At 36.4% G+C, this 15,656-nt stretch overlaps 1 protein-coding gene across 5 annotated transcripts in view; it reads right to left on the bottom strand.

The window, feature by feature from the left end:
- The window catches only part of LOC121314345 (extracellular sulfatase Sulf-1-like), a 69,241-nt gene that overhangs the window by 27,745 nt on the left and 25,840 nt on the right, over nucleotides 1-15,656 (bottom strand). For 4 of the 5 annotated variants that reach the window (XM_041247493.1, XM_041247494.1, XM_041247489.1 and 1 more), the window contains exons 2-3: nucleotides 5,661-5,878; nucleotides 1,978-2,217 (exon numbers count right to left, since the gene is read on the bottom strand). In XM_041247493.1, coding sequence (XP_041103427.1) covers nucleotides 1,978-2,217; nucleotides 5,661-5,832 — 412 coding nt within the window. In that variant the 5' untranslated portion in view covers nucleotides 5,833-5,878. Of the gene's footprint in view, nucleotides 1-1,977; nucleotides 2,218-5,660; nucleotides 5,879-6,377; nucleotides 6,494-15,656 lie in introns of those variants that run through there. The other variant, XM_041247491.1, reaches the window with a different exon arrangement.

The raw sequence follows: 15,656 nt of genomic DNA, 5'->3' as shown, positions 1-15,656 counted from the left end.
ACCATTTTATAGCCTGCAAAGTAGGGAACATATTAACCTTTTGTACTTTTGTTGTATGATTTTTTCTTTTAGATATTCAAGGATATATAAAACCACTTACTCAATCATGTGGAATGTTGGTGAAAGACAACATTCTACTGGAAAACACTGTGGTATTCAAAGTGTTAAGGCCGGTTTATATTCCATCGCTCGACAGTCGCTGAACTGCGAACATCACTGTTGTGTCGCTCAATCTGCAGTCACTGACAGTTCAAATCAACTGAACTTTGACCTTGTCGCTATGGTTATTACAATGCTAAAATGGATGAGCGGTTGTTTGTCGAAGCTGCTCAATGTTTATCCCTGCGTATATGCAGTCGATACAGCTGATTATAAAGATCAGATATAAAAGGAGAACACATGGGTATCAATTGCTGAACAAATGCAATCAACTTGTGAGTATTTTAACTTCACTGAAAGTGTAATCGGTGAGGTTTTAATTTTAATACAGCGACTGCTGTTTTAAACACTTTGTATATTACGAAGTACCCCAGGTCCAACATGTTGTTGTTGTTATTACTTTGCTACAAGATTTTTTTTTTTTTTATTTATTTTTTTTTAAATCTAGCATAGCACATCCAATATTTTTTGTAATAATATAATAACATTTTGCATGCTACAAACTCTGAAAAAAAGGTTTCAAATGATTGCTAGCAAACTATAATGCAACTACGTTAAATAAAGTATACTCTTATGTGGTATTTAAGATCAATTTGGGTCAGTTTGACAATGCAAAATAGCTTTTTTTATTATTTCTAATATAGGATTGATGAACAGAAAAGACTAAAACTAGGAATGACAAACAAGCAAAAGTTGCTGAGGTAGAAAGAAGGCAGCTGCAAGAGAAAATAAAAGGTGCAAAGTTCCTGTCAGTGATGTCAGATGGTTCAACCGACAGCACTGTCATAGAAGAGGAGCTAGTACCTGTACGATTCTGCCAGAAAGGGCTGGTGACTGAACAGTTTGTGCGCATGCAGTCTGTGGAGAGGGCAGATGCCCAACATCTCAAAAGCTATATCATCACTCGTAACTCATCAACACTGTTGAGACAATGTTGCTTGTTCCTGCATTTTCTTTTGTCGTCGTCGTTGCCCCTGGGAACGATGTTGGCTGGTAAAATGTCTGTGTGGCCGGTGGATTTTTCCCATCCACTAGCCATGGTGACTAATGCATGAAAACGTTAATTTCAAGCCATGCAGCTCCTTTACCCTCTCTAAAACGCAGAAACCTCAGGACCCTATGCCAATTATATTTGTTCATGTTTCCCACCACATGGGCTGGCTGCCAACCTACCCCTGAGAACTAATTGTAACTAATTGTAGACTTAGATATCAGCTACAAAACCAAAGACAGGGTTCAAACCCACAAGCTCCAAATCCAATGAAACCAAAACATCACTCACAAGGGAGATTGGTTGATCAGCTTGGCAGAAGGCCAGGAGAATGGGAACATCTTTCTTCATAAAGTATAATTGCAAAGAAATGGGTATTTTATTAGAAACATCTAGGGTACTGGTTACTCTGTGGGCCACTTAAGAGTAAAAGGGGAAAGCTACTTTAACTGGTTATGTAATTAATTAAGTCGAGGCCCAGACGCTATATCTTTAAACTGTTATTCATTAACTGTACACTTATAATACAATGAAGTCCACAACATAATCCTACCATCAGTAACACGCAATTCATTACAAGTAAGCTTGTTAATGTTTCCAAGTGTATTATCTTTACATCTTAATTTTATATAGGGCCTTTCATAGTGGACCATTGTCACAAAGCGCTTTACAGAGGTAGGATGTGAAATGTATTATCATGCAATAGCAAAAATGAAAATACCTGCTCGCCTCAGTAGAGGGAATAATCTCCACCCCCCATGTGTAAATTACAAAAAAATAAAAAAAAGATCCTCGTCAGAACCCGACAAGGTGTTATCAATGCTCACCTGTTCTGTAGCCTGTGTTGTTGAGGTACACAGCAAAGGACCGGGGCTCGTGCTGGGCCTGCCACGAAGGAGAAGAGCAGTTCTCGTTGTTGGTGTACGTGTTGTGATTGTGGACGTACTTCCCTGTCAGCATGGAGGACCGTGAAGGACAACACATTGGTGTGCTTACAAAGGCATTTGTGAAGGAAGCACCTCCCTGTTCCATTATCTTCCGAGTTTTGTTCATCACCTGCATAGAGCCTACATGAAAAGATTTCATAGAAATACTGTTTAGATGTTTGTGCAAGAGCTTAATAAGCAGCAATTTGTTTTCTATATGGCTTTCTTCCCCGTTGTGGCCTGGGAAATGCGAATAAGCAATCTCATAGGATCTCTGCTGGATCTCTGGATTTTCAAATCTCAGATGCAGCAACTAAGTATAAGTCATTTTATATTGAATCGTATGTTAGCTTTACAGAAACATGCATAGAAGCCTTAAAGTTTAAAAGGCTGTAGTAAGAAACAAGAGTCTGTCATGATTATAGTAATTCATATACATTCAGCCCTATGAAAGCTTAAGGTCTTCTGGGCTTTACAATGCACTCTGGGCTGTGTTTCGATGATATTAAAAGTATCCAAGACAAGAAATACGTGCTATTATGTTTTTTTTTCAACAGTTGTCATTTTGGGTAAATCTTTGTGAGTTTGCAGATGACAGGCACTTTACTTAATAAAACATATTTTTCTGTGCCAATAGACATCCCCCAAAAGCTTTTTTTTTTTTTTTTTTTTTTTTTACAATGAGAAAGCCCCCATTAAACATGGGAAAATCTATGCTAATCTCATAATGAAGGTTACACCATTATTAGGTCTTCAGCGTTTTTCAAAGGGAAATGGCCCTTTGAAGATCACTGTAGACCTTTCAGTACGGATATTTCTCACAGAGCATAACCCCACAAAGAATTTCAAATCTGTATTATAAATAATAAACCAAATACAGTGGCCAATTCTAGAAAATGACTTAACCCCAGTGATGCCTAGCAAATTCCAGCACAATTCTGTGGTTTTATATTAGCCAGTATATTTGACACACTCATTCGAGTGAAAACAATGGAGGCTATGATTGAAAACAAATGAGCCCATGAATCACATGCACTGTAGACTGTTCCATTTATTTATAGGCACTTTTTTTTTTTTATTGTACTGTAAAAATCAGTTAGACAACATTTAGTTTCTACAATGGTACACCCCAAGGTGTTTGCACAAAGATTATACAGTACTTTCACAAACAAAATGTAAAATATAACCCTGAATGAATGAAGTATTACAGTATGGAATGGAGTATGACAAATTTGATTAAACATCTGTTGTACAAAACGAAAAGGCAATATCGGTAAGCATTTGTTGTTTAAAACAATATAAGACAGCCCAAACAAAATAAACAAATTTATTTTATTCGCCGTAAAAAAAGAAAAAAAAAAGCTGAAGGCTGTTAAAGAAAGATGTCTATTTGAAGTAAATTTTATTTAATCTTCCGTAATACACTGTATGACTCACAGTAATTGATGCTTTAAGCTTGATCTTCTGTTATTCCCCAAAACACTGGTGGAACTGAAACACGAACGAAGCCCGACATGGCAACATTGTCAAAAGTCTGTAATGCATCCACAGACTACAAAAGCAGCGTGTTCATTCAAGAAGGATAAAAGAAATATAAAGTGCCATGTGGCACAGCAAAGCTCTGCCCTTTTTAAATTGACAGGGATGGGGTTAATTTCCCCTACCTGCCTGGGTTTATTATGTTCAGGTGGCTGGGGCTGATTAGTTGATTAGGTTAATTAACGACCAATCAGCACCCAGCCACCCGACATAAAAGGAGGCCTCTGCTTCTCATTTGGGGAGGAGGGAGCTGAGGAAGCAGGTTGGTGTTTGTGGGAAGCAGAGGCCCCCTTTTATGTCAGGTGGCTGGGCGCTGATTGATCGTTAATTAACCTAATCAACCCCAGCCACCTGAACATAATAAAAAAAAAAAAAAGCTTTGCTCTGCCACATGCCGACTGTCATTCTGCATATTGTCACAAGAACAATACATTGAAATGACCATATAACATAACCCATTATATATTTATATAAACATCTGACATGTACACATTTCTGCAATTAGGTGTAAGGCTGTAACATTTACAACAAATCTGATGTCACACTCATTTGGCTGCAGGCAGAGATGGTAAGCCTTCAAAGGAAAGGCCGGCAATGAGAACTACATTTTCAGACATGAACACACGTGGCAACATTGAAAAACAACTGTAAAACTTGGGCTTACCTGCAAATATGTATTTTGTATAGTCATGTGTTTTTAATTTGCTCCACTGAGATTATATATATTTAACATTAAAACTATTCAAAACAGTATACATTCCCCCAAATGTTGACTGTCTCCTCCTTAGCTATGTGGCATGTACATCAGTCTTTTGGTTGGGTTGTTTTATATTTATATATATATATATATATATATATCTTATTATATATTATATTATAATATATATTATATTATATATATATATATATCCAGGCCAAATTCGGTCCAGATATTAATAATCATCTGGCTATTTAAAAAAACAAACAAAAAAACACATTCCCACCTGCACTTTACTGGAAAAAAAAAATTCTCACTGACAATGACCAGAGCTGCCAACCATAACTCTAATCTCTTTAATGTTTTGTCTCCTTCTTTAATCTATGTCCTTAACAATAAACTGCTGAGACGCATAAAATTAAGCAGACGTTTGCCTTTAATAAAACAGAAAAATGCATGGCCATTCTCTCTTCCATATGTGAAATTCTACACTGTACAGCATACAAACCTCTCTCATGGATATTCATGCTATTTGTAATATACTGCATGTGGCAGAGCAAAGCTCTGCCCTTTTTAAATTGGCAGGGATGGGGTTAATTTCCCCTACCTGCCTGGGTTTATTATGTTCAGGTGGCTAGGGTTGATTAGTTGATTAGGTTAATTAACGATCAATCAGCGCCCAGCCACCTGACATAAAAGGAGGCCTCTGCTTCTCATTTGGGAGGAGGGAGCAGGTTGGTGTTTGTGGTTTTTGTGATTTGTGAATCCAGTGAAGGTATTGCCCAGCCTGGAAACCTTAATTTTGTAAGTTTTGTTTTGTTGTCTTTCCTTTTGTGTTTAAAGATTATTTTGCCCTTGTGCACTTTATTTTTGTGTTTATTTATAATAAAATTAGGATTTTTTGAACTGCAGTCTGTCTCTGGGCCTCTATCCACTCGCCAGCCTGCCACACTGCATCCCATGTTTCGTTACATGGGACTGCCTCTTGCTACTGTTTGCATATTATAAGTTGCAAGTTTACGTGTTTGATGCCCTGTTGAAGTTTATTTTTTGTTAAAAACAAGTGTATTTATTTAAAACCTGACATTTTACAAACTATACATTTTACTTTAATCTTCTTGCAAAGAGTTTGCAACTTTCACATGGTTTTTAACTCTCACAGTTAAATAGCTCAGTGTTTAATCTAGATTTTTAAGACAGTCAGCTCTTCTACTGCTACAACACAATGTACTTTTCCAAGAAATAACTTTTGTGAATAAACAAGAAAAAAAAGCACACTGATGGAGGAGTTAGCCAAAACTATTAGCCTGACTTAAAGAAAAAATAAGGCAATAACAAGTTTGCTTACCAAGCTCAACATCCTGGTCATCAGTGAGGATCAGGATAATGTTGGGTCTGATGTTGCGTCTGTCCCGCTGCATGCGCCCCTTCAGCCCCTGTCCTCTTGTTGCTGATCCGTCACATCTTTGCAGTTCAATAATGAACAGAACCAGAAACAATGTGAAACAGAAGTACTTCATTGTGACAGTCTGATGCCACTCAACTATCCCTCGATTATTCAGTAGTCTGGAGAGAGAAAGAAAAACAAAAACTGAGGAAAAAAAAGAAGATATCCAATTTTGATGTAACAAAGCAGCCAATATATACAACTATAACAAAAGCATTTCCATTTTAATTTTCTGGATACAGTTAGTATGCAGAGGTAAATGTACAGAGTAACAGTTGGTCCCTTATTTTCAATACAAGTGGACAAAAACATAGGCTCCTGATGAAACTTATTAAACAACACTTCCATAAAATGTTACATCTGCTGTCTAAAGAATGTTACAAGTCTAAATATATTTACTTAAAACTGTCTTTTTATCAGATAGTGCTTTAAAATATGAATTGCTATTGAAACTTTGCCTTTACACAGATCTCATTTGAAAACGGTATCGTATATTTTCAAGTTCCAACTTAAAAAACAGACAGCTGCAACACAATGCCATCAACACCTTAATCAAAAAACACAAACTTTTTCAGGCTGAGACATTAAGACATGAAGTCCTGAGGGTCAGTCACTCACCAACTGGGATATATCAGATAGTCTCTCCCTCAAATATCCCTCAGAGCTCACTTTAACGTGAGTCTGACAAACTCTAAAAGATTAGCAAAAGCTCTTTACTGTGCCTTGTCTGTCAACAGCCCAGTAAATATCAGCCAGTGTAATGCAGAGAACCCCTAGCTGTTCTGCTCTCCCCAGACTCCACAGAATGCCTATTGGAACACTCTATGAGACTGTCAGTCAAACTGCCTTATTATGGCCATGAATCCTGGTAGAAACATCACAAGGTGGGGGTGGGGGGGGGGGGGGGGGGGGGGGGGGGGGGGGGTATTATTTATGCTGGTATTTAAATTCAACCCTGTAATTGCTAATGATGGATTTGTCATGAAACTTTAACTTAACCTGAATTCCTTGACCTTTTCAGCAATATTCCAACCACAGGCACACAGAAAAAAAAAAAAAAAAAAAAAAAAAAAAAAACAAACAACACACACACAGCTAGCAATATAACTCGCCTTTTAATTAGAATTAAATGCATATGGTAACATCCACTTACATTAAAATATTTTAAATAAAGGATGTATAATCAATTCGTCATTATCCTTGCATCACTAATTATGGTAAACGAGAATGGGGATTGCATCCTATCTTTGTTATAATTTAATGAGATTCGCCAAAAAGACTGGCCTCCCACACCTGAGACTTTCTTCTATATGGCCATTAGATACCGAGTATCAGATAAGCGAGCATAACTAATTGGAATATACGAAGCTCGCCATCGGGAGAAAAAAAAAATCAGCAACTAGAATGCATATGAAAGAAACGATACTTAACTTAAACAACACTGCGTCTCGCTATATTACTGCATAAACCCAGCAATGCCAAGATCTGATTCACTGCACAGCCGTGGAGTCTTTTGCAGGACAAAGCTGCCTCTTCAGTATGCCGATTACTGCTGTATTCTTACTGACCTGACAGTCAATCTAACCTTGATAGACATCCTACTGATGCTGGTGTCCTTAACACAAGGAAGGGCGCTCAAATTGACTAAAGCATTAACTCTTGTTGCAGTATGCCGCTGGATTTTGTTTTAAAAAAGAATGATCAAATACAGAAATAAGGTATGGAAATCAACAGCAATTACAGTTCCGTTGCAAGATGTCTGGTTTCAAAATTTCTCCTGTATGAACATTAAGTTTTTGTGGACTAAAAACTTTTTAGTCAAACAACGCCTGACCAGGCTGTTCAGTCAACTTGAGTGGGCTAAACAAACACTGGCACTGTTAGAATAAACCCCTGCAGTGAAATGGCAGGTTCCAGACATACCGTACTCAGCTGAGTCTGGACCCCCACACAAGCAATTCCTATAACCCTGTGTTGTCCATCAATGCCAAGCTCTCATACCAAATGAACACACACACACACACACACACAATCTGACTGTTTCATTTTGGCCCTTTGCAAACCTTGTCCGTTTTTCAGGAAACACAAAAAAGATACAATATCAAAAATACAAATCTGAAAGGGCTGTGTTTTAAACTACACAGGCTTCCATTTAGTTGTACTGTATTGGTTTTGATGGTACAGTACTATATTTTCAACAAAATAAGTATTTTAATTAAAAACCTTATGATTCTGAAAATATCACTTGCCAAAAGAGACGACGTGGAGTACCAGTGTTACGAAGAATTCTGTTCCCCCACAGAAATCAGTTTTCCCTCCTCCCCAGTAATTTACCGTGTTTCGTCTGGGGAAAAAAGAAAGTCGCTTAATCGGCGAATATTGACTAACCTTGACCCTTAACCTAAACTTAACCTTAGAAAATGTGTTCACTTTGGGATTTGGCCAAAACAAACACTGGCAAAAGTGCGGAAGACAAATCACCGGACCACCGGATTGCATGAAGTACAAATACAATGTAAGTAGAGAAACTAATTTCCACGGGGCACTGATTCTACTGAACACCTTGCTACGACCCAACAGCAAAATTAAATCAAAATGGAAAAGGCAGTGCAATTTAGTAAAAGACAAAACATAAAAATAAACCACAACAACAAGTTTCCAGAATTAAAACAGTACCCAGGTAATCAAAATTGCATAATATAATGCTCGATAAGGCTCTAATGTCAGTTTACTTGCAAATGAAAATGCTCAAAAACAATTAAAGATGACAGATTTAAAACAATACATCACAGTAACTGAAACTTTAATTATTAATTGTTACATTACCGTAGCTTGTCTCTTCGCTTTGTTTTGGCTGAATTTTCGTCAGATGAAACTGGAGGAAGCGCTCTGTGTAACTGCACAATAAACAGGTTGATTTGTCATGCAAAGAAGAAAACGCGGGCTATGACGGATATTCAAATAAATTCTAACACGGAAGAGATGGGCTTTGTATCAGAAAACTGGTGACGGAGTCGGAAATTTCGTGTGACGGGTAAGTGAATTAATTTGTTACACAAACACAAACACAAACACACACACCTATATATATATATATATATATATATATATATATATATATATAGAGATATAGAGAGAGAGAGAGAGAGAGAGAGAGATTGATTGATTTATTTTATTCTTAATACAAGGGCGGTAAAACGTGACTGCCATGTATCTGGGAAACGGATATCCGAGTGATAACACATTGCTTATTTATCCGCAAATAATGTTTAAGCATTTTAGCAAAACCCATTTTAATAATATTTACTGTACTTTGTATATCTGTCAGTAAAAAAAGGGACTTGGAAAGAAAGAACACTAACACACTAAAAAAAAATGCCACTATATAATACACAAATGTGTAACATTCATATTAAACGGGTCTAGCCTTTAATCTTTAAATGTTAAGTGATGGAAATCACCCCAACATGACAGAGTATCTGTAACAGGGAGGATTTACATGTTTGATTATTTATTTATTTATTTATTTATTTATTTGCATTTGTTAGCACGTTTGATTTGAATTCACTTATAAATATTTATATAAATGTTCACTTTAGTTTATTTGTTCATTCACGTTTTATGATTTAGAATTTAGCATTTTATTTTTGTGTATATGTCCTTCCTCCCCCTGCGTATTTACTGAAATTACATTTCCTTTTAAGATGAATCAGCAGTGGGCGTGTTGTGGAAAAAGCCTGTTCACCGGACTGTGTTGTAGTCCTCTGATTGGGTGATTTTAGCAATGTGTGTCGTTGTCGTAACTTCCTTTATTCTTTCTTTTAAAATCTGGCCGGGAAAAGATTCCGCGTCCTGCTTTGTGCTTCAGACTCGCGGATGTCTGGAGAGAAGCAACTGAACGATTAAGAGGCAATGTACCTGCTGAGTTGGAAAGCACCCTGTTGGGAGATGTTATGCATTTTGGGTATCCATAGCGGTGAGATCTCTATAGAAGACAGCCCCATTTTTCTGAGTTACTCAGTTTTGGAAGAAAGCTGGGCTGCCATCCCAAACTCCAAGGGCAAGCCTGTCTTTTTGTCTTCACTTTCATGTTGAACGCCATTTGTTTCGTTTTTATGTCCGTGTTTTATTTGGAAACCTCCACATTTTGAGATCCTGTACGTTTTTTATTATTACTTTTTAAACCACGACTTCTCAAATTCTGTCCTTGGGACCCCCTGTGGCTGCTGGTATTCTTTCCAACCAAGCTCTCAATTATTTAACTAAAACCTTAATTGAACTGATCATTTGCTTAATTAGACCTTTTTAGGTGTTTTCAGCTCTTGAACAGTTGCATATTTCAAGTTAACTGTAACATTTGATAAGTAATTTGAACTGCAGCTGTTTAAGAGCTGAAGAGAATAAGTAAACATGTCCAATTAAGCACATTATCAGTTCAATTAAGGGTCTTGTTAAGTAATTGAGAGCTGGGTTGGAATAAAAACCAGCAGCCACAGGGGGGTCCCCAGGATAGAGTTGGAGAAGCCCTGCTCTAAACACACATGCAATGGGCAACTTATTAACTTAATGAGAAATCCAAAAAACACACAGAATGCATAAGGAAAAATGGAAGTTAATTATATTTCCGTAACACAAGTAGGCCTCCTAGGTGTTTTACAAAGTTATGTTGTAGCCTTTATAGATTGTTTCTCAAATCCACAGTTTGCAGAATGTGAATCAGTTTACAGGAACTTGCAGCATCTCTCAAAACCTGGTTTGTATTACAGTACTGTGTTTTTTTTTTTTTTTTTTTTTTGAAAAATGATATTGAACTATTTAATGAGCACCTGTATATACCTGAAAAGTACTGTCCAATCTGAAGAAAAAATAAAAAGCAAAACAAAAAAGAAAATGACTCTCAAGTCACAACTTTCGATATTCAATTCCTCACCACTCAATTCAATTTTTAAATGTGTTTTTTAGACTCTGTTTCACCACACAAGAAGTAGACTTGTCATTCAAAGGAGACTGGCACAATTAAAACAGATGACATGGGCCAAAATCAAATCAGCATTCATAGGCTGGTCACCAGAGACCATTTCATACAATGCATATTTCAAAGCAGTCTAAATCCCTTCTCTCTATTTAATTTCCATGCAGTCTTAGGTACACAAGAACAATGAACAGGAGGGGTTATTAAAGTGTTATGGCATAGTTAGCATTCTGTGCAATATACTACAGTAGCTGACTTTTAATTCAATAATGAAGCATTTCCAACAAAAGTACTAACATAAGGTCATATAAGAACAAAGCAGACTTCATTTTCTCAGTGTTTCTTATAATAGCGGCAACATTGAACTGTTTGGGAAATATTCGGGGAATTCAAATAAATAAACTGATCAACAATTTAATGTGTGTGTGTCTGTGTGTGTGTGTGTGTGTGTGTGTGTATATATATATATATATATATATATATATATATATATATATATATATACACACACACACACACTGTGTTGTGTTATACCAAGCAACATTTTTACTTGAGCTTTTGAGAAAGTATCTTTAAAAATGTCAATAATGTGAACGGCATGGTAATGGTGTAGCATGAGAAAGTGTACCCATGAGTGAGTACGGTACTTTCATGTGACCAAACGCGTCATTGAACAACAGTATGAAATAATGCACCACCTTCCTCAATGGAAAGAGGTGGAAAGTAATGCGTATTTCCCCTCGTTCTACATTTACCACAAAACAACAAGTTTGAGTGCTGTTTGCTTCATTTTTTGTAATTATTTGATACATGTTAGGCTGTTATATGCAATTACAATGTTATGATTATATTCTGCAGACGTAGAGTTTGAAGTTTGGATTTCTGTTTCATCAGTAAACAATATTTTCAGTATTTGTTTTGGTTTGTATTTTTATATGAAAATTCAACATTAGGTTACGTGTGCCTCTGCACCCCTTTCTGCCTTCAGTGTACAACATTGTTTTTCAGCTGGCAAAGGGTTAAACTTTAAACTGTTTCTTCTGTCATTGACAAAGCAGTCGTGCACGAAACAATGTAACATTGGACATTGACACAAATACTATTGGTAATATATATATATATATATATATATATATATATATATATATATATGTGTGTGTGTGTGTGTGTGTGTGTGTGATATAATATATATTAGTATATATATATATATCTATAGATAATATAATATATATTATCATATATTTTTCGTTCGAGTGGCTATAATGTAAGTTCGTTGTATGTGTGTGGGTCATATACTGTCCAAAAACATATCTAAACATATGTTGTTTTTTTTTTTTTTAACTGTGCCTGCCCACTTACATTACATCTTAGGCTGTATATAAATTTGAGAGCCGGGTGTATTGAAACTTCGCGCCAAACAGACATGTTCGCTTCTCTTTCTCATTGGTCAGTTTCCCTAGTTATGCCGTGTGTAGCTCCAGAATTGGATACAACATCTGTTTATGATCTGACTCCAGTGAATTCAGATCCAATGCCATTTTTTATTCTTGTTAGTGCAACCAGCCTCTGGAGCAGCGGGTAGTGCCGTGTATTATTTAGTAGATGGTTCGGTACTGTACAGTGGCTCTCAAAAGTATTCACCCCCCTTGGACTTTTCCACATTTTATTGTGTTACAACATGGAATCAAAATTGATTTAATTAGGAGTTTTTGCCACTGATCAACACAAAAAAGTCCATAATGTCAAAGTGAAAAATAAAATCTACAAATTATTCTAAATTAATTACAAATATAAAACAGAAAATATATAACAATTCATAGCTGTAGTACTTTTCATGTATTGTATTTGATGTTTACATTAGAGAAAAAAATCCAAGGAAGTTTAAAAAAAAAAAATTGTTTTGGGCATCTTTAAACAGCTTGTTCCGTGGTAACAATGTTACTGGATACTGAAGTAAACTACAGCTACGTTCCATGAATGTCACAGCGCTCCTCTTTCAAGCTTGACCTCTGTACACCAGAAGCAGTTTAAATGATTATAAGTGCATTGATTTGGTTATCAAACAAACAAACAAAAAAAGCCTTGCATGTTTTCTGCACTGCCCCAAGTGTAAAACAAAAAAATATCCTATAGCACAGAGACAATCCGTGTTTTCCACAGCAAATGGATTCCTAGAGTCTCTGTTCATGACGAGAAAGAGTTTAACTAAGTGCGTCCTTCCAAGTGTTACAGCGTTTCGATTGATCAGGCCATAGGAGGATTGGCAAACTATTTAAATTAAAGCCTTCTAAATCAGTGTTTTTAATCATGGCATCATATAGTTTCAGCATTCCGATCAGTCTTAGCACTAGTATCAGCAATCTTACCAGTCCCAGCAGTGTCAGCACCAGTCTTGCCATCCCAGCAGTAGCAGCACTAGTGTCAGCACCAGTTCCAGCAGTAGCAGCACTAGTCTTACCAGTTCCAGTTGTAGCATCAGTGTCATCAGTCTCAACATTAACTTCAGTGGCAGTGAACCAAACGCATGTCTCAATGATGGTATAAACCCATCATCCAAGGTGGGTCACTGGATAAAAAGAGTTAGCGACTTATATTGCTTTGCAGTTTGCATTAATAGTCTCCAGGCTTCCTTTTCATTTTTATGGTGTTTTTGCAATAGCGTTTGCGATTGCACTGTGCTTTGGCAGCAACCCGTCTTCCTGCAGATTTCACCACGAGAAGATCAGGGAATGTATAGGTGCTTGCTTGAAGGAGGGGGGGAGGAGTTGATTAATAGGTACTTGGGGATTAATTTTTCTTTTAGTTTATACTGTCTTTGCAGGCAACCTTAATTTCAGGGAGATGTGATGGTGCAGTGCAATACATGCAAGAAATGGCACCATCAGGAATGCTGTAATATTCCACCAGAAGCTTTAAGCACAGACCTTCAGTGGGACTGTGAATCAGAACACCTTTTCTGAGAGGGTGCACTATGTCCTGGCTGTTGAAACACATTTTCTCAGGCGGTGCACTATCAAAGCTATAAAAAAAAAACACACCTTTTCTAAGGGGGTGCACTATCTCATGGCTATTTTTCTCAGTACGTTTAAGAATCTTGAATTTTAAATTTAACGGAGACGGGAGTACATTTTCCATCTTCATAGCACACACAAAACAAAGAAAATGCGAAACCGTAAACCTGAGTTATAGCCATGGAAATGTTTAAACACTGAAACATTGGAAGTAGTATTTCGTGTAGATCACTCATCAAGCATTAATTCCACGGTACCAATCAAGACAAAGTTAGTCAAAGAAAAGTATTATAGAAAAGCAAAATGGTACCTTAACAGCATATATAACTTTAAAAACAGTATTTCACTAGTAAAAAGGAAGTAAGGACATATTCAAAGTGACATTAAACCTATATTTGGGGTATAAACATATAAACCCCCTTAATTTCGGAGGATTTGTTATTTAAGTATTGCTCTTCAAATTGAAATTTACAAACCAGGAGGTTTAACTGACATATGCTCCTTGAATTAGGAGCTTACTTAATTTTCCATAAATTGACAGCGTATGTTTTCGTGAAGCAGATACAGAATAATCCGGTGTGTACTTTCTCATAGACAACCTGTATTAATATACTGTAAGAAGGTGTGCACAATTGCATGGGATGCACTTTCTCATGCTACAACGGCACCTTCCTTCACACAGTTGGATGACTTGTTTTAATCGGAACAGCTTTTTCTGTCTGTGTTCAGAAGATATAAAAACACCTGACCTATTTTTTCATAATTCAGATATTGTAGTAGTCTTTTTAATTAAACTAAATGTGGGTTTTATTTAACTCGTAGACAAAGTAAAATAACAATTTCTTTGTAACATCTGAAAGAAAAAACACGCTTGGGATTTTACACTGACGTAAAACAGCTCAGCCTCAATGGTAAACTGGAACATGTCGTAAGAGGTTCAACAGCCCACATGTTTTGCTGAAAAGCGTTCTACCACCTGACACTCCAAACAAGTAAAAATGTAAGACCAGTAAATTAAGCTTTCAACATTATAGGAAACCAGTCTTAACTGTAGTAGTGACCAAGAAAAAAACAGTCATTTACCAGCAAGACCTTCAGCCTTGAAGCAGAGCTATATTTACATGCCTATTCTGGTTGGTTTGTATTACTACCCAAGAATATGATCTATGCCCCTCAGCCATTTAGTACATTAACTCACATATATTTTTCTCTTTAGCCAATATTTCAGAAGTCTGGAACCTGTGGCTATAAATATTTATTAAAAGACCTTACATGTTTAAAATTATTTGTGGACAATAATATTTCTAAATTTTGACTACTGTTCCTGACTCATGAAACACTTTGCAGTAGATATTTTGGAAGTAATCAACCATGCCAAGTATTCCATCTCAGCTAGTCTTTCATCTGTAAAATATTGGCTGTGAAATTCAGAATCTTGGAACTGCATTAACAAATTGCCTGAGCCTATGGTCAGTACAGGACAAGAGATCCTTGCTCCTTTAAAAAACAGTTAGCAGCTTATTAAATTATCTCACACAAAAGAACTTATTACTAAAGGGCTTTTCCGTAAATTGGCTACAACTGCTACATCCTGGTGATGATGATCAAAGCCATAGAGTTGTTCTTTGTTGTGTATTAAGTGCAATAAAACCACATTTGTTGGCCATCTGGTACATCTTAAACAAATTGCATTAGACAAAAAGTATAGGTCTGTTTAAATATATAACAGCAAAGTTAAATGAAACAGTAGATAAGCAGGTTGCTGCAGATGCCAGACAACTTGGTTGATTACACATCTTTTCTATATTTTCAGAGCAATGGCCATGCTTTTTTAGTGCAAATAACTTAAAATTTGATTAAATTAAAATGGAGCCAGATACATAGAAAGGAAACCTTTGTAGTCTCTAACCTAGC

The sequence above is a fragment of the Polyodon spathula genome, chromosome 4, assembly GCF_017654505.1.
Source record: "Polyodon spathula isolate WHYD16114869_AA chromosome 4, ASM1765450v1, whole genome shotgun sequence".
Taxonomy (NCBI): Eukaryota; Metazoa; Chordata; class Actinopteri; order Acipenseriformes; family Polyodontidae; genus Polyodon; species Polyodon spathula.
This window is presented reverse-complemented; position numbering and strand designations above follow the sequence as displayed.